This window comes from Cardiocondyla obscurior, unplaced genomic scaffold (genome assembly GCF_019399895.1).
Source record: "Cardiocondyla obscurior isolate alpha-2009 unplaced genomic scaffold, Cobs3.1 scaffold50_0_238961, whole genome shotgun sequence".
Taxonomy (NCBI): Eukaryota; Metazoa; Arthropoda; class Insecta; order Hymenoptera; family Formicidae; genus Cardiocondyla; species Cardiocondyla obscurior.
The window spans coordinates 45,779-72,351 of NW_027228797.1; the positions used below are offsets into that span (position 1 = coordinate 45,779).

Consider the following 26,573-nt stretch of genomic DNA (forward strand, 5'->3'; position numbering starts at 1 on the left):
AGTTCCTGGAGGCAACCTGAAGATACAAGGAATTGGAACTGTCGTCTTATAATTAAAAGAAATGACGCTCACACTTAAGAAAGTTCTGTATGCTCCAGACCTACATAAAAATTTTATGTCTGGAAGGCGAATCGTGGAAGCCGGAGCACAAGCCCATTTATACGCGGATAGAATGAAAATTTTTATGCCAGGTAAGTGGTCATTCGAAGCGTATTTAAAAGACAAGTTATTGGTTGTAGATAGCAAAGAAACGAAGGAAGACATAAAAAAGCTGAATGCAGTAAACTCGTCAGATGGAATACACCTGTGGCATAAAAGATTAGGACACTGCAACGAAAGAACAATAAAAAAAAATGGCAAAAAACGAGAAGGTTATTGGATTGGATAATGTAGCAGGCTCAATTGACATTTGTGATATGTGTCAACAATCCAAATCAACTCGTGCTTCATTTAAAGCAATAGAGAAAGTAACAACGACAGAGCTTCTACAGTTGTTACATATGGATGTGTGGGGGCCATCTCCAACAAAATCGTTAGGCGGAAAGAGATATTTCTGCAGCATTATCGACGACTACTCCAGGTACGCCACAGTATATTTCCTGAATAATAAAAATGATGTCTTCGACAGGTTTAAAGAATATCAAGCAGAAATGGAACGACGATTTGGGAAAAAGATCGTAGCAATCAGAACTGACCAAGGATTAGAGTATTGCGCCAAAGTTTTTGAGGACAAACTAAGAAGACATAGCATAAATTTACAGCGCACAAACACCTATACACCGGAACAAAACGGCGTAGCCGAGCGGTTAAATAGAACAATTATGGAAAGTGCGCGTTGCACGTTGATCCAAGGAAAATTACCAAAGAATTTTTGGGCTTAGGCAGTGGCAACAGCGGTATATTTAAAGAACCGATGTGGACATAAAAGACTTGAAAATTGTACTCCTTACGAACTATGGACGGGAAGGAGGCCATCGGTAAGACACCTGAAGACCATAGACTGTTTAGCTTACGTACATGTGCCTAAACTCAAAAGAAGCAAGTTAGACGCACAAGCAAAGCGAGGAATTCTGATCGGATATTCAACAAAGACGAAAGGATACAGGATTTATATTCCGGAAGAAAAATCGATAACCGAAACAATTCACGTCAAATTCGATGAAAATAAACGAGGTAAAGATAATGCACCATTATCAGGAATCACTATGATCGATTACGATCTCTGTAATGAAGAAGAATCAACTCAAATTCAAGAGGAATCGGATGATGAAGACGTGTTCATTGAAGCTGGAGAAAAGACGCCAGAACCAACACAAAAACTACGAGCGAAAGATATGCAAGAAACAATTGAACTCCGACGTGTATCAAAGAAAAGGACCAAAGGAACAGAGATGGGACGTATAGATGTAACTTACTACACTAACGACGGAACAAAAATCCGATCGCAAAATGATGCACGCCGATATTGCGAAAAGAATAATATAGAATATAATCCAGATTTGTTTAACTTCAAACATTTATCGATTACAGGTCAAAGCTCGTCGAACCAAGAAAAAGCAAGCCAATCGAGAAGCGAATCGCGACAAGCAAGTAAAGAAAGCAGCGAAAATGAACATGAAGCCATGTACTTGGATTTAAAAATACCGGATACACTACAAGAAGCAATGGAAAGCCCACAAAAGGAAAAATGGATCGAAGCAATGGACAACGAGATGTCGACACTTCGCAACAGACATGTATGGGAACAAGCGGACAACCCACCCGAAAAAAAATCCTAGGAAGTAAATGGGTCTACAACATTGAAACTAATAATAAGGGTAAGATCGTAAAATATAAGGCGCGCTTAGTAGCACAGGGTTACACACAAAAAGAAGGTATAGATTACGAAGAGACATATTCACCCGTTATAAACTGTTCTTTAATTAGAACATTTATGTCGTTAATGATAAGCTATTTAGGTTGGCAGCATCGCCCATTAGATATAAAATGCGCGTACCTTTACGGTAAAATAGATAAGGAAATGTATATGCGACTACCGATAAAACCTTCCGGGAAAGGGGGAGAGATAGTTAATTTGAAAAGAGCACTTTATGGCTTACATCAAAGTGATAGGCAGTGGTATCTAGAACTAGATGATAAATTTCAAAAGTTAGGATTCGAAAAGATTAAGTGTTCAAATTGCGTATATACCCTGGAAAACAAGGCGATAATTTTAGTTTATGTGGACGATTTAATTACATTCGGGAAAAATGATGTAACGATCCTTAACGTAATTGAAAAAGTAAAATCTGTCTTTGAAACAACTGACCTAGGACCAGTTAAATTTTTACTCGGGATAGAATTCGAAGAAGAAAACGGAAAAATTTATATGCATCAAAGAAAATATATAACTAAATTAGAGGTAAAATATCCTGACATAAGTCCAATTCAGACAAACACGCCAATTGTAGTGAGTGCAGGAATCTCTAAGAGACCGGATAAAGAACAGGAATTAGAAGATATTTCTACATATCGCTCGTTAATAAGTTCATTAATGTTTTTAGCAACTAGATCGCGTCCAGATATATTATATTCAGTTATAACGCTCTCTCAATATAACAACAGTCCGAGTTTAAAGCATTGGAAATGTCTTATCAGAATTCTTCAATATGTAATAGATACAAAAGATTGTCGCTTAAATCTATCAAAGATAGAACATTGTAATTTGCGGGCGTATTCAGATTCCAACTGGGCATCAGATGCCGATGATAGAAAATCCATAAGCGGATATATTATAATGTTAGATAAAGTACCGATAAGTTGGTCATCGCGTAAACAAAAGAATGTAAGTCTTTCAACAATGGAAGCCGAATATGTTGCAATGTCCAAAACGGCTAGAGAATTAAAATGGTTAAAAGATATTTTGCAAGAATGTAAAAAATTCGGAGTTGAACTAAAAGAAACAATACTACTATGCGATAACCAGAGTGCCATATGCTTCGCAAAGAATTCAATAGAGAATAATCGCTCGAAACACATAGATATTAAGTATCACAACGTTCGAAACTTAATAGCGGAAAAATGCTTTGATATAAAATATGTATCAACAAATGAGAATGTTGCGGATGGTTTTACGAAACCTTTAGTTCCAGATAAGTTTAAGATATATAGAGAAAGTATACTAGATTTTGTTCATATAAAGATATAAAGAAACAGGGGGAGAATGTTATAAAAAAAGAATAGTTTTTTTATATAATTAAAGGTTTATTCTATATCAAGTAGCGATACGTCACAAGGCCAGATGTAAACTGAGCCATGCGAATAATATAATGCGGACGCGGTCCCCATGGTATAAACTTCTCCTCCGATGATCAGTCTGCCTTATGTCGTGCTACAATACGCATTACATTAAATACATTTACATTTTATTTTCTATTTTTGTGTACTTCTATTTATTAACCAACCAATATCCCAACATAAAGGTTTCGGTTTTTGTATTGCCTCGCGTTTCTTTTAATTCAGAACGATCCGTTCGTTTGCAAAACCATTGGCCGCACTTGCAAGGCCTGGAGTTGGCTGACCCGGATTTTCAAGAATCCGATCCGGTGGAACTTGTTCTCGGCGCCGCGGTCCATGCGTTAATTATTGAAGACGGGCTTCGTAAAAAAGATCTTAACTCTTTTGTCGCGCTAAAAACTTCATTGGGATGGATTTTTTCGGGAGTAGCAACTGGCAACGCGTCGGATTCCCTAGTAATTGTTCATCTCTGTAATACGGAGCACGATCTCTCAAAATTAGTTATGCGTTTTTGGCAGCAGGAGGAGGTTGAGGGGAGAACGGTTCCACAGGCTCCAGATGATATCTGGTGCGAGAAACATTACATAAAAAATTATAAGCGTCTCGATAACAGCCGTTACATGGTTAGTTTACCGATGAGGAAACAAAACAATAATTTCCTCGGCTCGCGTCAGCTTTCTATGCGCATGCTCGAACGCATGGAGCGAGGTTTCCAGCGCAAACCTGAACTTCGGGTGTTATACACAAAATTTATGACGGAATACATTGACCTCGGGCATATGTTCTATATGGGCATATACCTTCTGCTGACTTCTCAAATCAATCCATCTGTTACCTGCTGCATCACGTCGTATTTAAAACAACCGAAAACAATTCTGCGATCCGCGTCGTATTTAACGGTTCAGCGCAGCTACCGACGAGAAGATCTTTAAACGATAAATTACTCTGCGGACCTAATTTATTAGCACCTCTCGGTAATATATTAAATAATTGGCGTTGCTATAAAATCGCTCTTACAACCGACATAGAGAAAATGTACCGCCAGATCCTTATATCCGAATCCGATCGAGATTATCAGCGAATACTCTGGCGTAGCTGGCCCTCCGATCCTATTTGTGAATTCCAACTTAATACAGTCACATACGGGCTTACATCGGCTTCCTTCTTGGCAATACGCACTTTGCGCCAGCTTGCCAAGGATGAACAGGTCAACTACTCTTGCGGAGCCGAGATTTTGGAAAAGGAAACCTATATGGACGACATCCTGACCGGCGCTGACACATTCTTTGAAGCCAAGGAAAAACTGTATCAACTAATTGAAATCCGCTCGGCGGGCGGTTTGTGCTCAAAAAATGGGCCGCTAGTTCATTGGAACTTTTAAAAACAATCCCTTCAGTCCAAGGACAGGGAGATCCGCTTGAATGGCACCCCGCAGAGGGCCATTCTATTCTGGGGTTGTACTGGTATCCTGTCACCGACTCATTTACTTTCAAGGTTTATCCAACAGCCGACACTGTATCTACTAAACGACAAGTATTTTCGGAAACCGCGCGACTCTTCGACCCCCTCGGGTGGCTAGCTCCGATCATCGTCCGCGCCAAAATTCTGCTGCAATCCTTCTGGCCTCAAAAAATCGACTGGGATCAATTTTTATCAATAAAGGACCAAGAAACCTGGAAAACTTTCCGCATGAAATTGCGTAAAATAGAAGAAATTTCGCTCCCGCATTGGATTCATACCTTTTTAATCGATTGCACAATCGAACTTCATGGATTTTCGGATGCTTCAGAAAAGGCATATGCTGCTGTGGTTTACATTCGGGTAACTACGGTCAAAGATAACGACTTCGTCTCCAGAATTGGGCTACTTCAGGCAAAAACAAAGGTAGCACCGTTGAAAATCATTTCTCTTCCACGCCTAGAACTAAATGCCGCCGCTTTGCTTGTCAAATTAATTAATAATATTAAACACATCGCTAGATTTCAAATTGCGAAAATTCATTTATGGACCGATTCAACTATTGCCTTGGCCTGGATCCAGGGTCATCCATCTCGATGGACTACCTTTGTAGCCAACCGAGTTACAGAAATACAGGAAACACTTCCGGAGGCTCAATGGCATCACGTGCCAAGAGAAGAAAATCCAGCAGATTGTGCTTCTCGTGGTCAATCCGCCGTTGCATTCAACAATCACCCCCTGTGGTGGAAAGGACCGGCGTGGGTGCAACTTACAAACCACCTGCTGCTCAGGCTCGTTGGCAATCCTTCGTTCCAAACCAAAGAAGAAACACGACCTGCTAAAGCACATCTGGGGATTCAAACACCAGAAGAAAGTTCCAGCTTGCTTAGATTTTCCAATCTGTAGCGCTTACTCCGGGTCTGCGCTTTGTGTCGACGATGGTTGCTACAAAACTCCGGTAGAAAATCCGAACCCATCTTGCCAAACGAAATTAAAGAAATTCAAAATTACTGGATCTCCATAATACAAGCCACCTGGTTTCCTGAGGAAATAGATAATCTGATCAAGGGTAAACCTCTCTCACGTCAAAGTCCTCTTCTCAAATTTACTCCCGCCCTTGACGATAAAAAATTACTACGTATTGGAGGGCGGTTGCAACACGCCGCGATTTTCTCTGATTCCCGAAATCCAATACTATTACTTCGCAACTCTCATTTTACAAAATTAATTGTCGATACCTGCTATAGGCGCACGTTGCACGGCGGGGTGCAACTAACTCTGGCCGCCATCCGACAACAATACTGGATTGTCGGCGCACAAACCTTAGTTAAAAATCACATTTATAAATGTGTTGCCTACACGCGCTGGCGAGGTCAATCAACTCATCCTCTAATGAGCTCTTTGCCTAGCGCCAGAGTTTTGCCTTCTCGTTTTTTCCAGAACACCGGAGTTGATTACGCCGGTCCTATTTTAATGAGAACCTCTAAAGAACGAGACCAGAAAAGCCACAAGGGCTTCCTTGCCATTTTTGTATGTTTCGCTACGCCAGCGATACATCTGGAAGCCGTATCGGATTATACGACCGAGGCCTTCCTAGCTGCCTTCCGCCGATTTACTTCTCGCCGAAGATTGTGTTCCGACTTATATAGTGACCGAGGTACTAACTTTATCGGCGCCGATGCTCAATTACGCGGTTTCATGCGTGAATTAACTCGAGACCGTCAATTTTTAAATACTTTGGCCAGTGACGGAATCCGCTGGCATTTTAAACCGTTTTCTGCGCCACATTTCGGTGGTATCTGAGAAGCCGCCGTAAAATCCACCAAGCGTCATATTCACCGCGTGATCGGGGACTCTAAACTAACCTTTAAAGAGCTCACAACATTTCTTTCACAAGTTGAAACCTGCCTCAACTCGCGTCCGCTTGCTGCTTTAACCGGTGACCCTCAAGATTTAGAAGCCTTAAATTCGGGTCACTTTCTAATCGGAACACCGCTTATCGCGATACCCAAACCGTCCTGCGCAAACATAGCTGAAAATAAATTAACGCGATGTCAGCTCGTGCAACGAATGAAGGACCATTTTTGGCAACGATGGTCATCCGAGTACCTCCCACGTTAAACATTAAAAAAAATGGCGCAGTCCAGTAAAAATTTATCAATCGGGACACTTTGCTTAATTAAAGGCGAAAATACCGCCTCTTCACAGTAGCCCCTTGCTCGTGTAATAACCACGCACCCCGGTATTGATGGAAATATACGCGTAGTAACTGTACAAACGGCAACCACTACTCTTGTCCGGCCAGTTGTAATATTAATCCCGTTATCTTTAGCATCCGAACCTAGCGAGTAAATTTCGCCCTTGCCAAAGCGAGGCAGGCGGAAAATGTATAAGTCTAAAATAATTAAAAAAGCAAAGACGTAATTCTAGCTTTCCCGGCGCCGTCGCGTCGCCATTTACACAACTTGAAGAGAGATCGTCTTGCTAGCCCTTTCTTTGTTTATTAGGCGGAGATAAAGCACGCGTTGCGTTTTATGACGATCTGCAAATGTTAATATGCAGTGCCGATCTCTGACTAATGTCACGAACGGTCGTGAAATTGGAGACAATAGTCTCAGGCAAGCAACGCAAGACGATCCTGCGGATTCTAAGAGCGCCGGGAATTCCGGGATTGCGTCCCCGCTTGAACAAAGGGATAGTGCTTAGCACTTGCCTTCGGCTTGCCGACTGTCGTCAGTCGTTAATGAACCTTGCCCGAAGACACTTCGTGCCTATTTTCTTGCGCCCATTGCAATTTTGGTTTTTTAACACTTTTAAGTATATTGTCAAGTCGCGACTTCGTGCGCTCGCCTTTAAACTCGCGCGGCACGCGCTCTCAAATTCTGTACAGCGTCTTACACTTAATGAAAAATAATAAAGTGCATAATTTAAGAACGTTTGAAATCAATAACCTTCTTTTCCTAACACTTTCACCTCTATCCTACGATCCTAGAACTTGCCGGAACATTTTTTTTCATTTTTTTTGTTTTATGTTATTTTTGTTTTATTTGTTTTTTTTGTTCTTTTTTATTTTTTTTTTGTTTGTTCTTTTTGTTGTTTTTTGTTTTAATTTTTTTTTTGTTAAGAAAAATCAGAGTTTTTGTTATAAAAGATCAAGTTATTTTGTGAAAAAAATTAAGATATTTGTTAAGGAAGGTTATTTTTTTTAGGTAAAATATGGTTTTATGAGATAAGTCAGGGTTTTTTTTTTTAATACAGGTTAGTATATAAATTGACCTACCCAAATGTTTTACATTGAAATAAATCAATTTATATATTGAGGTGGGTTAGAATTTTGGAGGGGGGACAAGTCAGTATATAAATTAACTTAACTCAATGTAAAAAATATTGGGGTAGGTTAATTTGTATATTGAAATAGGTCAAGATCTTTTATTATATAACAGATCAGGGTTTTATTGTTTTTTATTGTCTCGTTTTTTTAGCCGTAGGCCAGCAAAAATTTTTTGTTAAAGTAGATCAGCGTTTTTTTTTGTTGAAGATGGTTGTAACCGTAGCGACTCTAGGTGTCGCGTAGTTTGCCGGATTGAGGCTCGCCGGAGCCAGAGTTCGTAAGAGCACGATAGTTCGGGCTTCTAGTTGCGGTCTAGGCCGACGGGAGCGCCCGTCGGAGAGACAGAGATTGCTCGGGCTGGCCCGAAGGACAGCGGTCGGAAGCGCCCGATCGCGGCAGTGCCGGCGACTGGCTGTCGCGCGGCGGATCCGTTGCCGGACGGGGGCGCCCGTCCGGGAAATCGTGTGGGCACGAAGTGCCCTGGAGATGGCGACCGTCGGGAGGGCCCGACGGCGGCGATGCCGGTGACTGAGAGTTGTGCGGCGAATTCTAGGCTTGGACGGGAGCGCCCGTCCAGGGGATCTCGGTAGCCCGGGCTAGCCGGGGACGCCGGCGGTATCCGGTCGCCTCGGTGGTGGAACCTCGGGAGCGCCCGAGGTCTCCAGGAACCTGAGATATATTCTGTCTTGGAAGCGCCCAAGACAGCGGAAGACTCTCACCGAGGGCACCCGGGGACGACTCGAGAGCACCCGAGTCGGAGAGTACTAGAGAGAACTTCGGGAGCGCCTGAAGCCTTTAGGAGCTGGAGGATGTGATCGGTACGGTGATCAGGACCAGACAAGGTACTTGCTCTGCCGCGAGCTCGGCTTATATAACCGCCGAAATGAGAGTGGGGGAGTTCCCACTCTTACCTCGGCGGCGCGCGCCATCGTCGGGCCGGTGGTCGCCCGACGAACCTTGCTTGGCGCGTTCGGCGTTATCCGGGTCGGTGTCTGCCCGGATCCCCTCGGGGACGGCGTCTGCCGTCTAGTGGTGGGGCCTAAACCCTCGCCACAAGGTTAAGGTTTTTATTAGGATAGGTCAGAGTTTTTGTTGGAGTAGGTCAGAGTTTTTGTTTTTGTTTTTATTTTTTTTCTGGCCGAAAATCAATGGAAATTTTTGTTGTAGCAGATTAAAATTTTTCTTGAGGTAAGTCAGGGTTTTATTTTATTAAAGTGGGTCAAGGTTAAAAATTGAAATTATGGTAGGTCAGGGTTAAAAAAAATTTAAATTGAGCTAAGTCAGAGTTAAAAAATCAAAATTAAAATAGGTTAGGATTACAAAATTTAAATTGAGAAAGGTCAGGATTACAAAATTAAAATTAAAATAAGTCAGGGTTAAAAGTTTAAATTAAAGTGGATCAGAAAGACTCTCAGAAGGGCACCGGCCCACGCGCCAACCCCACCTCCTCGTGGTGAGAGTCGGTAACTCCGTGGTACCGCCCTGGAGGTTGACGGGGCTCTGGCTTCGGGCGGAGTACACACACCGGCGTGGAACTTCGGGCGGCGGATCGGAGGCAGAAGTAGGCTGTAGGTCGTGGCTGAAGTAACGGCCATGTACTCTTTGAAGTGAGGCCGGGGGCTTTTAGTTCTTAAAGCTGAAGCACGACTTGACTGAAACTATCTCTGCTGAAACCGTCACGTGGCGCTTAGAGCGGAGGCAGGAGAGCGTCACTCCCCGCACCGGGTAGACTTATGGCGAAGGGATTCATAGCTGCATGCAGCTTGAGTCCCAAAGCTATAAGTTTATAGCCATGACAATTCACCCCTCGGGGTAAATTGTCTTTGGACATAGGTCGGTTGGGAGCTTCGGTGCCCTGGCAGCGTGACGGCTCCTGGCACGGCCCTGTCCGCTTAGGTAGCTTTGCTTCCGTTAGCAGGGAGCCTCGGGTAGGCGCTGGCATGATTCGGGAATCCTGGGTGCACCGAGTCAGCCTTCGGTCGTTTTTCGAATCGGGTAGGAGGTTCCGCAAAATGAGTCACGGCCATAATGCGGAGCCTAGAGGAGGGTTCGATTCTGCCTCTCGATAATCCGCAGACTTCGCGTTTGCGTTCGGGTAGGTATTCGCCTAGAGCCTATTGACCAGAACGAATCAGGGAGTTGTGCCTGCTCCTTAAATCGCAGGCTGTCGTTTCTTCGCGAGTGGAACACTGGCTGAAGGTCTTCGGCCCAAGGACTAAGACCGCTACAGGAGTCTCATCCTCACCCTGGATAAATAACAGAGGATGGCTAGGGATTAGCTTACACCTTGTATGAAAGGAGTTTCGGGTAGGGGGACGGATTAATGTCGCGCAACGCCGGGCGGCTCCTTTAAAGATTTAGGTTGGCAATGTGTGGCATCGGACCGTCCAAAGTAGGGGTTATGTCTGTCCCTCAATAATTCCGCAGACATAAACTACGGGTAGTGCGCATGTGATCTGACGGTCTGCGGACCTGAAGGTCACATGTGCAAACTGGGGTTCGATTTTCCCCACGTATAAAAACACGAAGGCGGGACACGGGAAGGAGACGGTGCATGGCCGACTATGATACGCCGCTTTGCAGGGACATAAGCTCGAACATGAAACGCCGAATAGAGGTTCCATTTACCCTCTGCATAAATCGAAAGTGAACGGGCCGGGGGTGGTTCGCACTTAAGCGAAGCATCTCCGGGAATGGCGTGGCCATCAGTCCGGGGCTGGGTGTCCGTCGGGACTCAGCAATGTGGGCATCCCCTGGAGTTTTCCCTTTTCCGCCCTCGCACGGGGAGAGTGTCAATCTTGTAGGTATGGGCGGCTTACTGTTTCCATCTGAAAAGAGCCGTGGCGAGAGCGAATACCACGCCTTGGACTTTTGGTGTCCGTCTAGTAAGGGTCCACTGTAACTTTACTATAAATAATTCGGAAGTCGGTTTTCAATTGCCCGGCAAATTTAGGAGGACACAAGAAGTAGAGCTGCTGTGGTTTGGCAACAACAAGTGAGGGTGCTTGCACCAAACCTTAATTTAGGCCCTGTGGCTTTACGATGAAGCCTAGGGCCCTTCGCCATATAACAGTGTTGTTTTAGACACAGCGGAGGTTACTATTACGCCCACCGTCAAGTACTTTAGGTTAATCTTAGATGAACGGTGGGCATTCCGCGAACATTTTACCGCGGTCGCTGCAAAAGCCGCGTCTAGTGCCACTGCTCTGCGGGGCATACTTCCTAATCTGGGGGGCCCAGTAGAGCGACTAGGCAATTATATGCAAACACGGTGGGGTCTATAGTTATGTATGGCGCGTCTGTATGGGCGAATAACCTGGCATTGTCCAGGGGTGGTCGCATTCTCTTTGAGAAAGCTTTCCACCTGATCAATGTCAGGTCGGCGCGAGTATACCGCACCGTGTCGCGTGCGGCGGCTGCGGTGTTAGCAGGCATTCCACCGCTGGATTTAACAGCGGTGGAACATTTCAAAGTATATCACGAACTTCGGAAATATGACAGAAGACACGGTGTCCGGCCGACCCTAATCATTCAAAGTCGAGTTAGGTCGTACTACCGCGTCAAAACGTTAAAGGCAGGTGCGTTTGCGCGCCCAAGTAAGAGCGGAAGGCGGAAGAATAATTGGTGCAGTAGAGCCGATTTTGAGTGATTGGCTTGCTGCAAAACGGAGAGGACTTTCCTTCCATGCGGCGCAGGTGTTATCAGGGCACAGATGCTTCACCTCATACCTGCGTCGCATCGGAAAGGAGACGTTGGAGACATGTTACCACTGCGGGGCACCAAGAGACGATGCTCAACATACGTTAGAACGGTGCCGAGCGGGGAAGAAGAGCGAAACATGCTCATTTATAAAGTAGGACACGACTTGTCCTTCCCTCCCTCCGCTGGCGCAAAAAATTGCAGAGGACGAGGAGGCATGGAACGCCTTCCTCGTCTTTTGTAGCCGCGTCATGCGGAGTAAAGAGAAAGAAGAGAGAAAGAGAAGGGGGCAGCCTAGGTCTTCTAGATCGGCTGTTCCCCTTGCATTGCCGGCTACTAATAGCCAGCCGGCTTTTACACAAAGTTCTGTTGAGGATGAGAGTTTGCCCCCAGTAGACTCTGTCTTACAAAAGGGCAGACAGTCTCTTTTACAGGTGCTCGGTGTCGACGCCGGGTTGGGGGTAGGGAACGGGCGCAAGCCTCCCCCTTCCGTCCGGCTGAGACATTGGCACTCAAGTACAAGCGGTGCGTCGGAGTTCACGTTTAAACTCCGGCGAACCAACGTGACAGTAAAGACGGGAGATGAGTCTGCCCCCCGCCGAGTTAAGTTAGCTCAGGGAGGGGGGTGTCTTTCCCTCGTCTTGTAAAGAGCGAGGCTGGGGAGCCTTTTCCAGTCTCGCCTTCCCATGTAGTTTTGTTGCCAATTAAAGCGACTACATAGAGAAGCCGGCCCGCAACATAAATGCGGGCCCTGCGGCCCTCAGTCCTATGGGCGGCAGCGCGGGGAACCCACCCAAGTCATCGAGTGGGTCGGTGCCGGGAAGATTGGGATGTATACGCTCGTGATTCCCCAACCTCTCCAAATTCAATGGCACCTATGCGGGCAAAAGCGGGGTTTAGTCGGTAGTGGACAGTCTCGCGGCGTAAGACCTGAGCCCAACATAACCCTCTCTCTTTCCCAGGGGAGAGAGTATACATAAATGCATTCCCCACTATATAAAAAAAAAAATTTAGGTAAGTCAACGTTAAAAAATTCCAAATTAAGATAAGTCAAGATTACAAAATTCAAATTGAGGTAGGTCAGAATTAAAAAATTTAAGTTTAGATAGGTCAAAGCAAAAATTTTCAAATTGAGGTAGTTTAGGGTTGGATCAATTAGGGTTGGCGTAAGTCAGGAACACCTGTGTTTCAAGCAATAATTGTTAAAAAAAATTGGAGCAAATTTTACAAGAAGCTGAATATCTTGAGTTCTAATAAAACCACAAAAGAAGGAAACAGATGCACGGATGTGGCGTTATATGTCTTACAAAAAGCTCTATTTTAAATACCTGTTAGACATTTGTGCTTCGAGTTATGGGCAATTAAAACATTGAAGTAAAATAAGAAAAAAAATTTTTTTAATGCTAAATATTTCGAGTTTTAGTTAAGCTAAAAATATTTTAAATTGCGCGTTAAAAGCGGGTTTCAAAGCTCTACTTTAAATATTTTTCGGACGCCTGTGCTCTAATTAATGAGCGTTTGGAAAATCGGAGTAAATAAAAAAAAAATTTTTTTTAATGCTAAATATTTTGGGTTCTAGTTGAGCTAAAAATATTTTTAATTGCGCGTTGAAAACGAATTTTAAAGTCCTTTAAAACGCTCTGCTTCAAATATTTTTCGGACGCCTGATGATTGAGTTATAAGCGATCAAAATCAATTTTATCGAAAATGTTAAATATCTCGCATTCTAGTAGAACTAAACAATTTTTAAAAGGTGCATTGGACGCGGGCTTTTAAGCCCTTTAAAACACTTTTTTATAGTATTTTTCCTACGCCTGTAAATCGAGTTATGAGAGTTTTTTAGTTTTGAAAAAACTCCGCAAAAAGACAAAAACTTAAAACTAAATATCTCACGTTCTAGTTAAGCTAGAAGAATCGGGGTGCGCGTTCGACGCGGACTCAAGCCCTATAAAACGCTATTTTTAAAATATTTTTTTGACGTGTGACGTTTCAGTGCTCGAGGTTGTTTCAAGACTTCGTTCGACCATGTAATGATAAATAATAATAATTAAAAGGTTCTTCTGCGGTTAAGGAAGTTAAAACTCCAAGATAAAGGTCACTTAATAAATTCACTGTAGAAAACTTGATAATTTTTTTCCAGAGTAAATTTATTCCTGAACACAAGTTTTTACAATTTTTGATATAAAGAGTAAAGTCGGACTTATGGTTTTACAAATTTACAGTGTGCATATATCTATTTGTATCTTTATATGTCTTTGCCGAATCATAGATTGTGATTTTCGGATCTACTTACATACTATTTTAGAATAATGGAAAGGAGTGGTTTTGACTTTGTTAATCCTTATTTGGTTACAAAGTTTTTCAATGGTCCACGTAGGTTCAACCGTGGTTTCTTATATGGTAACAAACGCATATAGAGTAAAAAATAAATTAAAAATTTTTAGTTGCGACTCAAAAATAATTTTTACAGAAAAAAAGTATTTTCATATGTAGAGGTTTTTCACTTTTTTTCATAAAACTCGAAAACTATTGAAGATATCAAAAAAAATTTTGTACAAAAGTTTTATGGTAGAAACACCTCTGTTTAACTGCAATAATAGAATTAAAAAAAAAAAAAATTTTATATTTTTATAAACAATTTTGTTAAAAAATTTTTTTTATTTCATTCTGTTACTGCAGTTAAATACAGTTGTTTTTACTATAAAACTTTTGTATAAAACTTTTTTTGATATCTTAAATAGTTTTCGAGTTATATCAAAAAAAGCAAAAAACCCTTCCATTTGTAAGGAGTGGTTTCACCTTTTTAAAGTGAAACTTAGCACAAGCAAAAAATAGTTTTGTATTACAGATGAATGTACATGCACATAAAGTATCATATTTTTTTAAATTTTTGAGTTGCTTAACGATCCTTGTAAGTATTCATAATTTTTTACAAGTTTTTTTATATACATATAATAATTATTTATTTTGTTATATCCCGAGCCCTTAGCAACAGAGGCTCGGGAATAACGCCGGAATGTCGCACGCGCGCGACTGTTTAGCTTGATCGGCAGAATACCGCCGATCAAGGTAACCCGGCATTTCCGGCCGGGACGCGACGTCCGAGGACAATCGCGGTTGCCACCCGCGATTCTGCTGATTGCTATGAATTTTGACATAGCAACAGCAGGAGATATATAGGGGCAGCCGCGGCCCGGACGAGGAGTCGCAATTAAGAATTTGTATTAGACACACGCGTGGCTTCGAAAGCTGTAATTCATCAAGGGAAAATAAAAAACTATTATAACTTGGACGAGATATATTTATTCGGAAACTATCCCGCTACACTATTCGGAGAACGGACCCCACAGCACCTTCCCGGTGGAACAATTTATTTATTATAATATAAATGTTTATAGTAATGTATTTATCACGTTTATATTATATTAGTCTGTGTTATTATTTTTCATCCACTCATTAATAATTGATGTTAGTTTATCGTTACTCATTATTGTAATATGATTATCTTCGATGGAATGCACTTGAATTTTACCTTCAGTGACCTGAAAAATAATTTCTTGTTATAGAGCTATTTATATAGGGTGTCCCAGACTAGTGTATTTTATTTTTAATGGTAGGTAGAACGCGTTAAGAAAAATCGAAAAGTTTAATAGCACTTTGTAAAATTCTCATTTGTTTTTATATAAAAATGCTTATGATTAATTTGAGTGTAGCTACCGCCGAAATGTAAGGGCGGTTGTGGCCGGTTGAAACAATGACAAAAAAAGAGGGTGTTAGTCCTTCTGAAAAGAGCCGATCACGCAGAGACATGTGAGAAGCACGTGGCCGTTAGATGAGATCCGCACTGAGTTTACTGATAAGTTTCACGAAAGTTTAAGATATTGTCACTTGATTATTCGTTCCGCGTTTACTATGGCAGATTACTTTCACGTATAATTTTATTAATTAATACGGGCTTTAGGCTGTGAAAGCTGGTGAGTAAATGAGCACGAGGTTCAACACGCCTTGTGCTGCCGGATGATTCTTTCAGATGATTCCGTCGATAAGTTAGACAATGAGTTGCACACGGTGATGATGATTTTGCTGAGTAAGTACTATGAGACAATGAGATGAGTCGAACTAGATGAGTGGAAAATTCTTGAAAATAGTACACTGCACACTGGCTGCACACGAGGTGATTCTTTTACAGTACACGACAATGAGAGATTCTCGAGCCGGCAACGCCTTCGAGAATTGCAGGCGGAAATTGATAGACTGATCGATATCGATTTGGGGCGATAGGCCACGAGGTGCTACCCCGCGGCGGTAGCATAGTTAATTAATGATTAAATCTTTTAACAGTTTCTGAAAAAATTAATAAAATATTAATAGGTAAGAGGGACTAGGAAACTGCGAGCTGTACGAGCGAGAGACAAGCACCGGCGTATCGTCGTCTCGCCTCACTTACATCGTTGCCTCGCTTCGCTTGTGTATCGACGCTTCGCCTCACTCGCGTATCGTCGCCACGTTTCACTCTCTGCGCACTAACTTCCATTCTCTTCAGAATACTCGCCGGTGCTTGTCCCTCGCTCGCACAGCTTGCAGTTTCTTTGTCCCTCTAACTTATTAATATTTTATTAATTTTCTCGGAAACGAATAAAAATTTTACAAAGTGTTATTAAACTTTTCGATTTTTCTTAACGCGTTCTACTTACCATTAAAAATAAAATACACTGGTCTGGGACACCCTGTATATTAAATTTTACTAGCTTAGAAATATTAATCAAAATTGAATTTACCCTGTGCAGACCATAATCCTCTTCTGGAAATGAAATAATTGGAAATGTGGGTTTCAACAATGTTATAGGTGATTTGAGGCGAGGTAACGAAGATATATTATAATTTAGTATAGCAATTATATGATTATAAATCGTAAAATACATTAGCCTTTGATTTTCGGTAGTCAATGTATTTATATTTATGACCATCGGGAAACGAGTGTGAAATATTTTTAACTTTTCTTCCACAGTGTTACATTTGTTCAATTTCAACATTAACTGCAAATAAAAAATTTGTATTTTATGTGGCTTATAATATTTGCATTTTATCAATTAAAGTTAAAAAAATTTATTAAATTCTTAATGACAATAAACTTTAATGAATAATTTTTATATAATAAGAATAAAATATTAAATATATTTTTAGAACTTTATTTTTTATTTTTATTTTATTTTATACTTACCTCTTGTTCATCAATTTTAGTGTACACTTTTAATAACCAAAGAATTATTAGATTTTGTAATTCTTTTAATGATGTAGCAGGCATAAATTTATTTATCCATAATTTGAATAGATCAGGAGCTCCGTCTATTAGTATTAATCGTCCTAACAAGTTATTAGCTTCTAATAATCTTGCTAATTCAATGGCAATTAGTGATCCATATGAATAACCCACTATGAAAAATTCCTTCTGATTTTTTATTTTTTTTAATACATGCTAAAACAAATAAATATGAATTAGTATACAGGGTGTCCAAAATTAAACTTCGAATATGAAAACTGTGAATAGGGAATCAGATTTGGAGACGAAAAGTCCTTTACGAATTTGTAAAATTTGTAACCATTATTGAAAAAAAAATTAATTTATATAACGCATGAGCGACAAGGAAGATGCGGGTGAGTGAGCGCGACAGACGACGGTACCATTTTTAGCTATTCGTTTGTCGCGCTCACTCACCCACATTCCTTGTCGCTCATGCGTTATACAAATTAATTTTTTTCAGTAATGGTTACGAATTTTAAAAATTCGTAAAGGACTTTGTCTCCAAATTTGATACCCAGTTTTCATATTTGAAGTTTTATTTCAGACACTCTGTATAAGTAGCAATAATATTTAAAAAATGTAATTTTTTTAATTTATTTGTTTTTCTATATGTTTTTATATAAATTATAAAACATGTATTTTATATAAAAATTTAAATTAATGCAAAATTTGTTACAGGCAGTAAATAAGCGGCTGATTTCATCACTGAATGACTTTCATTAGGAATATTAAGTACACCATGTTGCAAACACGTTGCTGTATATTTAATTTCTGATGATGTGAATTTAAATACTTTTGAACAGTTATCGATTCCTGGCACGAATATTATGTTGTCTCCATTAACCTCTTTTTTTGTAACAAGTTCTATAAGTATATTTGGAACAAAATCTGAATTTTCCATTTTTTGAAACAAATTATTTGTATCAGTTTCACTTGAATCCCATATTTTTCCTTGTTCGGGTGTAATTGCCATTTGTTTAAGTTTAGAGAAATTTAGCATTCTTATATCTTGCGTTGTCAAGGAAATATCGAATTCTCTTTCTAATGTTTGCTTAATTTCAACTGCCATCATTGAATCCATTCCCATTTCAGCTAGAGGAACTTTTGGTGAAACAGCATTTGTGTTCTTTAATCCTGTTTTGAAATAAAGTAACAGAATAATATATATATATATATATATATATATATATATATATATATTAATTTCTAAGTCCACAATCGCTTTATAATTTTTATACTATTACACTATTGTTTAAATTTATATTGTTACGCCGGGAACGGGTCGGCGAACGTCTCCGCGTTCGCGTCTCTCACACTCACACACTCACACTCGCGGCGCTTGAGCTCCGAGAAAGAAAGAGAGACGACTTATAAAAATGAACAAGAACGATTTAATAACAGAGCATGCAAGCGATACAACGTCTGCACCGATTCGAGACACGGGCAGAATTGTCATTTAATCATAATCAATCATCTTCGTTCCCCTAGCAACGGGGAACCGAAACCTCGGAGCGAGCCGGCAGCTTCACGCTGCTCCGTATACCGGGCGTAACACTGCCCCCCCCCCTTCGTCCAGATTGTCGCCCCGACAATCAGGGGGGGCCTCCGTGGCTTCCTGTTCCACCTTGGACTCCTGTCCAAGTTCTTGAACTCCACGAAGCGACGCGAAGAATCTTCCTCAGCGCGAAGATGCTTCCGTCCTTGGCCCTCAGCTCGATTCCGCTGCTCCTCTTAAAATCTTCAAACAAGGGGGGGGGGCATAACTTTCTGTGGACCCTCTGACTCAAGGTCTCCCCAAGTTTCTGTTCCGGCATTAGCCCTTCGTCCCATGGAAAACCACAGATCAAAAACCATGAGAAGAACAGTCTTCTTAACGAAAAATCTTCCTTCATCTTGAAATGGAGCGGAACACGTTTCTCCTGAAGAAAATTCTCCTTCCTCCCCGACTAGTTAAACTCTTCCTCAAAATAGAATAAGAAGAAAAACAGTATCTAAAGAAAAATCAATTTTCACCCCAAAAAAAAAACAAACACGGCCCCCAAAATCTATTTAATTTTCCCTTTCAAAATACGGAGCCAACCTATCCGCATAAACGACTTTTTTCCTATGCTTAGGCGACTTCTGAATACAGAACACCACCTCCCCTAACTTTTTCAAAATCAAGTAAGGTCCTTCCCAATTACTTTGTAATTTAGGAGCCTTACCTCTAACTCTACAAGGATTAAAAAACCAAACCTTCTGTCCCTCTCGGAATAAAATATCTCTAACATTCTTATCATAAAACGCCTTAACACGAGAAGACTTAACCGCCATTTTCCTCCTGACTTGAGAATGGATTTCATCAAGCCTTTGTCTTAAACCCCTAACAAACTCTCCTTGAAAAGCTGAAAACTGAGAAGATTGAGGAGGCATTCCCCGCGTCAAATCTAACGGTAACCTTAAATCCCTGCCAAAACAAAGCTCCGCCGGAGAAACCTCAGTAACCTCATGCTTCGAAGACCTATAAGCTAACAAAAACATTGAAATCCAACGATCCCAATCTTTTTGATTTTCTGAAACAAATTTTGAAAGATATTCCAAAACTGTACGATGCTGTCGCTCCACCTGCCCATCCGATTGTGGATATAAAGCAGTAGTCCTAGTTTTCCTAACCCCCAAAAGATTCAACAACTCTTTCAAAAGACCGGACTCAAAGTTTCGTCCCTGATCTGTATGTATTTCCTCAGGAACTCCAAATCTCGAAATAATTTCCCTAACAAAAACTTCAGCTACCGTTCTTGCCCTAATATTCCTCACCGGACATGCTTCCACCCATTTAGAAAAACAATCTACAATCACCAAAAGAAACCTATTCCCAGAAGAAGATATAGGAAAAGGACCAAGAACGTCCATCTGTAATCTCTGAAACGGAGATCCGACATTGTAAATTTGCAAAGGAGATTTTCCTTTGCCGGAAGGTCCCTTCTTTGAACAACAAACCGAACACGAACGACACCAATCTTCTACATCTTGTTTACAAGAAACCCAATAAAAACGCTTCCGAATTCTATCTAGAGTCTTATTGATCCCAAAGTGCCCAACCGAAGTAGAATCATGGGCATCAGCCAGAACCTCCTTAATCCGTTTACGAGGAACCACTAACTGAAACAGCACCTTCCTCAAATTCGGAGCTATCCATTTCTTATAAAGAACTCTGTTCTCTAAAACGAGGGAATCCCAATATGAATTAAGAACTCTTCCCGTTGTATCTGAAGAAGAAAATCCCGAACGGAAAAGACGTTCCCCAGACTCTTTCGCCTGTATAAAAACATTAAGACTCGGATCCTCCCGCTGATCCTTCTTCCAAAGATCTAACTCTTCTTCTTGGAAGACTATTCGAGCCACAGTCTTCCCTCCCTCGGAAGACTTTTTGCTCAACCCTAAAACAATACCGAAAGTTTTCCGCTTTACAAAGCCTTCTCGATAAACCATCGGCATTCCCATGAGAAGTCCCCTTCCTAAAAGCAATTTCGAACTGAAATTGTTGTAATCTTTCTACCCAGCGAGCTAACTGACCCTCGAGTTCCTTAAAAGACAAGAGCCACCTTAAAGAAATATGATTCGTGCGAATTAAAAATTTCCCTCCTAAAAGAAAATGACGAAAAGATTTGACTGCATCTACAATGGCTAAAAGCTCGCGTCGAGTAACACAATAATTCCTTTCAGACTTTGATAAAACCCGACTGAAATACGTTATAACTTTCTCCTCATCCCCTTGCTTCTGTGAAAGAACAGCCCCGATTCCTATCCCAGAGGCATCAGTATCTAAAATAAACTGACCTTCTTCCTTCGGGAACGCTTACACTGGAGGAGAAGTTAAGGCCCGCTTCAAGGATTCAAAAGCCTCTTGACAATCAATTGTCCAAGAAAATTTCACCAAATTTCCCGTCAAATAATGAAGTGGCTTTGCTATCGAAGAAAAACCTTTCACGAATCTCCGATAATACGAGCAAAAACCTAAGAAGCTTCTCAATTGCTTCTTCGTATGAGGAACTGGCCAATCTATTACTGCTGCTACTTTCTCCTGATCAGTAGCTACCTCTTCTGAAGAAACCACATGACCTAAGTACTTAACTTTCCTACTGAAAAGAACACACTTCCCTGGATTGATTTTTAAATTAAATTTTTTTAAACGAAGAAACACTTCATTAAGATTCTCCATAAGTCCCTCGAAACTTATTCCAAAAACTATTACATCATCTAAATATACAAAACAACTGTTAGAAAGAAGCCCTTCCAAAACCCTTTCCATAAACCGTTCAAAAGTTGCCGGAGCATTTGTGAGACCAAAAGGCATGACAGTGAATTGCCAAAGTCCTTTTCTTATGGAAAAAGCCGTTTTCTCCTTGTCTTTTGGATCCATCCTGATTTGCCAATACCCACTCTTAAGATCAAGAGTAGCAAACCAGGAATTCCCAGCCAAACGATCTAAAATATCATCTATCCTCGGCAGAGGAAAAGAATCTTTTACCGTAACCGCATTAACTTTTCTATAATCAACGCAGAATCTAATTGTCCCATCCTTTTTTTAACTGCTGGAGAAACCCAAGGACTTTGCGACTCTTCAATTACCCCACGGTTTTTCATATCTTCGATAATTCCGTCAACCTCATTCCTCATTCAAAAAGGAATCCGACGAGGAACCTGTCTAATCGGAAGAGCGTCCGCTACATCAATCTTATGTTTTACTAGTTCGCAATTTCCTGCAACTATTTCCTCCGAAAATGTCCCTTGAAATTCTCTAAAGAATAAAGAAGCTACATTCTTCTGCTCATCATTTAATCCTTTCAAGCTTTCTTCAAAAAGCTTCTGAGGAAAAGAAGAATTCACCCCGGAAGTCTGTTTGACTCTGGCCACCCTCAAAGAATTCCGACAAGAACCAAATGTTTCGTCAAAAATTTTGGAAAAACGAACATTCCTCAGAAAATCCGCCCCGAGAAGGCAATCATCCGAAATCTCCGCTACAAACATACTCATTTCAAGAGCAAACTTCCCTACCTCCATAGAAACTTTAGCTTCTCCTCTAATAGAAACATCTTCCCCTGTAGAATATCAAAATCTTAGCCCCTCTCTAAGCGATTGCAAACCTGAATTCCCCTTTTCGAAAAACCTAGAACTCAAAATAGTAATATCAGAGCCCGTGTCAATTCTGAAATTACATTCTCTACCATTAATTTTTCCTGCGAAACAAAAATCACGTAAAGAATAGCCGATTTTTCTGAAAAATAACTCTTTCGGGGCCCCCTTTACTTTAGCCGACCCCCCCCCGAAGAGGTCGACTATTCCGAGTTTCCCTTACGGGTAGGGCACTGATTCTGGAAGTGTCCTGGCTTCCCACAAAGCCAACACTCTCCTCGAGCCCTTCCCTTCGTCTCCCGAGAAAACTTATTCCCTTTATACTTCCTAGGATTTACCGAATTTTCCCCCTTTCCTTCGTTTTCCTTAACGTCCCCCCTGGACTTTTCCGAACGAAAAGAATTAAAATTCCTAAAAGAACTCGCGCGCCCCTGAAAACCTGACACTCTCCTATCGAAAGATTCCCCGAAAATCGTCCCGATCACTTTCGATCTCTCGATCGCTTTCTTAAGTGAAGAGATTCCTTCTAATTGCAACGTTCTCTTAACCCTACCATCTAACAACGCAGAAATAAACTGAGCACAAGCGATCTTGTCGCGTACCTCATAGGGACATTCAGGATAAGCTAACTGAGATAACCGCTCTAATTCCGTCTCAAAAGAAGCAAAATCCTCCCCTTCCTTCTGTCTCCGATTTGTAAAAAGTGAATAATAATTCTGAGAAGACCGCGGTTCCCCGAAACATAACTCGAGCTTTGCTCTTAGCTCCGCGTAGCCCATGCCCTCGGAATCCTGAAAAGAACAGAGATCCGAACGCGCTCTGCCCCGAAGACAAGAAACAAGGGCAACAGTTCTTGCCTCCTGTCCCCACTGCTTCGCCCGAGCGATCAAATCAAATTGGGAGAAGAACTCTCGCAATGGAACGGAACCGTCATATGTATCTAACTTTAAATTCAACCCGGACACGGAACGCGCGTCACCCTCAACCGGAGGGACATCCGGAACAAAACTCGCGCCCCCCTCCGCCGGAAGAACACCGGAGACGCGCGAAAAATTATTGGAGGGACTTAGCTGCAAGATTCGGCTCTGCATCCTCGTGATCGCATCATCACGCAGACGAATCTCGGCCCGCAGACTCTCCTCCCTCTGGCCCTGCTCGACCCGCAGCTGACGCATCTCCTGACGGAGCGACTCGAACGCCGCCGCCTCAGACGAAGCAGAATCCTCCTGACGGGATCGCCTCCTCTTCGCCGCATGCGTAGCCATCCCGGACGAGCCCCCAAAATGTTACGCCGGGAACGGGTCGGCGAACGTCTCCGCGTTCGCGTCTCTCACACTCACACACTCACACTCGCGGCGCTTGAGCTCCGCGATAGAAAGAGAGACGATTTATAAAAATGAACAAGAACGATTTAATAACAGAGCATGCAAGCGATACAACGTCTGCACCGATTCGAGACACGGGCAGAACTGTCATTTAATCATAATCAATCATCTTCGTTCCCTTAGCAACGGGGAACCGAAACCTCGGAGCGAGCCGGCAGCTTCACGCTGCTCCGTATACCGGGCGTAACAATATAAAACTGATCTTACCCATTATCTGAGCAACTGTTTCATAAATATTCAATGATTTGCTAGCATTTCCTTTTTCAGCAACAACCATACTGCTTACGATAGGTCGATCTTGCAGCAAAAATATTTCTAATGTATCCAAACAAGAGGATATTTTTTGTTGCAATGTACCGCCTATTATCAATTCCTTATTTTCTTCTTGCATATCTGCAACGAGCCCAACATCGCCAATAGCACCCCATTGTATTGCCAAACCATGATATCCTTCTTTCACACGTTTTTCACATATTCTTTCCATTACGGAATTAGCCATTCCATAATTCGTTTGGCCTGCGTTTCCTCTTCCACACGAGACGGAGGAAAATACAACAAAATGTCGAAGTTGCGGGCAGATAATTCTCGACAATTCGTCTATTTGCTTCGTCATCCATGCTTTTGATTTAAACGAATCCTTAAATGTTTGTGCGGATTGATTTGGAAATATACAATCATTCAAAACAACTGCAAGATTAAATATCGCATCCACTGGTCCTTTTGTTTCGGCAAATTCTAATATCTTTTTACAATTTTCATGTGTTACATTATCATCAATCGTAAGAATCTGCACATCAACACCATAAGAACGCCAAAGATTTATTCTTGATTGTTGATAACCCGTTCTAATTCCGGTTCTTGATGTGAAAACTATCTTTTTCGCACCTCGATGAATCAATTTATCTGCTAGTTCTAAACCAAAGCCACCTAGTCCACCAAGAATAATATAACATTTGTGTTCTAGGCAATAATATTGTGGATAAGCGAGTAAACGATTATTTAAAAACCCTTTTTCTTCTTGAACTTTTATTATTATCTGTAAATAATTAATATTTTATTATTAATTTAATTATTAGGTACTTTATAATTTAATTAATTTTGTTAATATTGCAAGTAAAAAAACCTTTAAATAATTCAATAATATTAAAAAGTTTTAAATTAATGTTACTTATGTTAAACAAAACATAAAATATTATAAATTTTTTTCTATCTATTTTTTTTAATCTATAAATTAAAGAAATGTTATTTATATATATATATGTATTGTTAAAAGATTTGAATTTAGTAATTAATCAAGTCACCGCCGCGGGGGCAGCACCTTGTGGCCGATCGCCGGCGACGGATCGATATCAATCCATCGTTCGATAATTGCCTCCGATTCTCGAAAGCGTTGCCGGCTCGAGGCTTATCAGTGTTCGTCTAGCTGTGCCAAGCATCACCTCGTGTGCAACAACGTGCAGTGTGCTTCTCTCATAATTCTTGCTCATCGTGTTACTCATCGTTCAACTCATCGCCTTGTCTCCAGTACAACTCATCCAGATCATCTTCGCCGTGTGCAACACGCGAAGAATCTTCTAGAAGACATCACCCTGCAGCACGAGGCGTGTTGAGTAGCTCATCAGATCTCGCAGCGTGTGATCTCACGATTAATATAATTGTGATTCATTGTTTAAACTCAGTGCGAGCTCTCAAGAACATTTAAACAGACAGATATTAATTTAAGGACTAACTCAAGCATGAAACTCATTGTTAAATTCTGTGCGGATCTCATCTACCGGCCACGTGCTCAACGCGTGTCTCCGCGTAACTCGCATATTCGAAGGACTTACACCCGCTTTTTCGCGTTAATTAAACCGGCCACGACCGCGTACCATCCCCGCGGCGTTATTTGTAAATTCTCATCATTGTAATTACTCATTTTTATACATGTATATATATATATATATATATATATATATATATATATATATATATATATATATATACAGGGTGTCTCATACCATATGACGCATCCGTGAGAAATAGGTAAGTCTCCTAAATACTAATCAAAAAGTCTTATACCATTTTGTAAAATTCTCAATCGTTATTGAGAAAATAATTAAAATGTGTAGCGTAAGAACGACTAGGAAGCTGCGGGCGAGTGAGCGCGACAGGCGAATTCGTAGGAATGGCGCCGTCGCCTGTCGCGCTCACTTGCCCGAAGCTTTCTAGTCGTTCTTACGCTAAAAATAACATCGTATGTTTTACTTAGCCAACTCAGTTATTTTGTTTTTCTTATCGAGAATTCTTTCTTTCTTAACCGACGATGTTTCGATTGTCATTTGTTTTTTCTCTCGATTTTCATGTGCTCTGACGAGACGAGTCTAATGTAAGCATATCGTCGTGAGCGGCACTAGGTTAAACCGTGTATATCGAGGTGTTAATTTAGTCGAAAAAAATGAATTATACCGCTGGTGAATATGTCGATATGATTGTTTGTTACAGTGCGACCGGGGAAAATGCAATTGCTTCAGAGCGTTCGTACGCGGAACGCTTCCCTAATCGTGTGCGTTTACCTTCACACAGAACAATATTCAGGTGCGTGCAACGAGCGCGAGAAACGGGAACAGTTTGTGTGCAGCGAAGAAATTTAAATTGTCCCGCACGACGAAACGTCGAGACCGAGGAAGCGGTTCTTCGTGCCTTTGAGGAGAACCCGAGAAGTAGCGTGCGAGAAGTGGCGCGAAATCTTAATTTAAAAAAAACTACGGTGCATAGAATTTTGAAAGAAGAAGGGTTGCACCCATTTTATTTTCAAAAAGTGCAACAACTTCTCCTGCAGGATTACGTGCAACGCGTTCTTTTTTGCGAAGGTAATTTCTTTTTTTCACATATTTTTCAAGTGCAATGCTTTTATTACACATAATTATTAATAAAACGTGTACAGGATTCCTCGCTCAATGCCGGCGAAATTTAAATTTTCCCAACCTCATCCTATGGACGGATGAGGCAATCTTTACTCCTAATG

General features: G+C 41.2%; 2 protein-coding genes across 2 annotated transcripts; one reads left to right on the forward strand and one right to left on the reverse strand.

The window, feature by feature from the left end:
* Positions 1–4,309: 4,309 nt before the first annotated feature.
* LOC139112767 (uncharacterized) lies at positions 4,310–5,640 on the forward strand. Its single transcript, XM_070673827.1, has 2 exons — positions 4,310–4,613; positions 4,673–5,640. The coding sequence occupies exons 1-2, from the start codon at positions 4,310–4,312 to the stop codon at positions 5,638–5,640; spliced, it is 1,272 nt and encodes a 423-aa protein (XP_070529928.1).
* Positions 5,641–15,060: 9,420 nt separating this feature from the next.
* Positions 15,061–25,065, reverse strand: LOC139112768 (fatty acid synthase-like). The gene is made up of 6 exons (XM_070673828.1): positions 25,006–25,065; positions 23,774–24,602; positions 17,743–18,200; positions 16,986–17,240; positions 16,543–16,800; positions 15,061–15,306 (listed from the first exon to the last, which is right to left on the reverse strand). Exons 1-6 carry the CDS (start codon positions 25,063–25,065, stop codon positions 15,190–15,192), a joined length of 1,977 nt encoding a protein of 658 aa, XP_070529929.1. The 3' UTR covers positions 15,061–15,189.
* Positions 25,066–26,573: the final 1,508 nt, after the last annotated feature.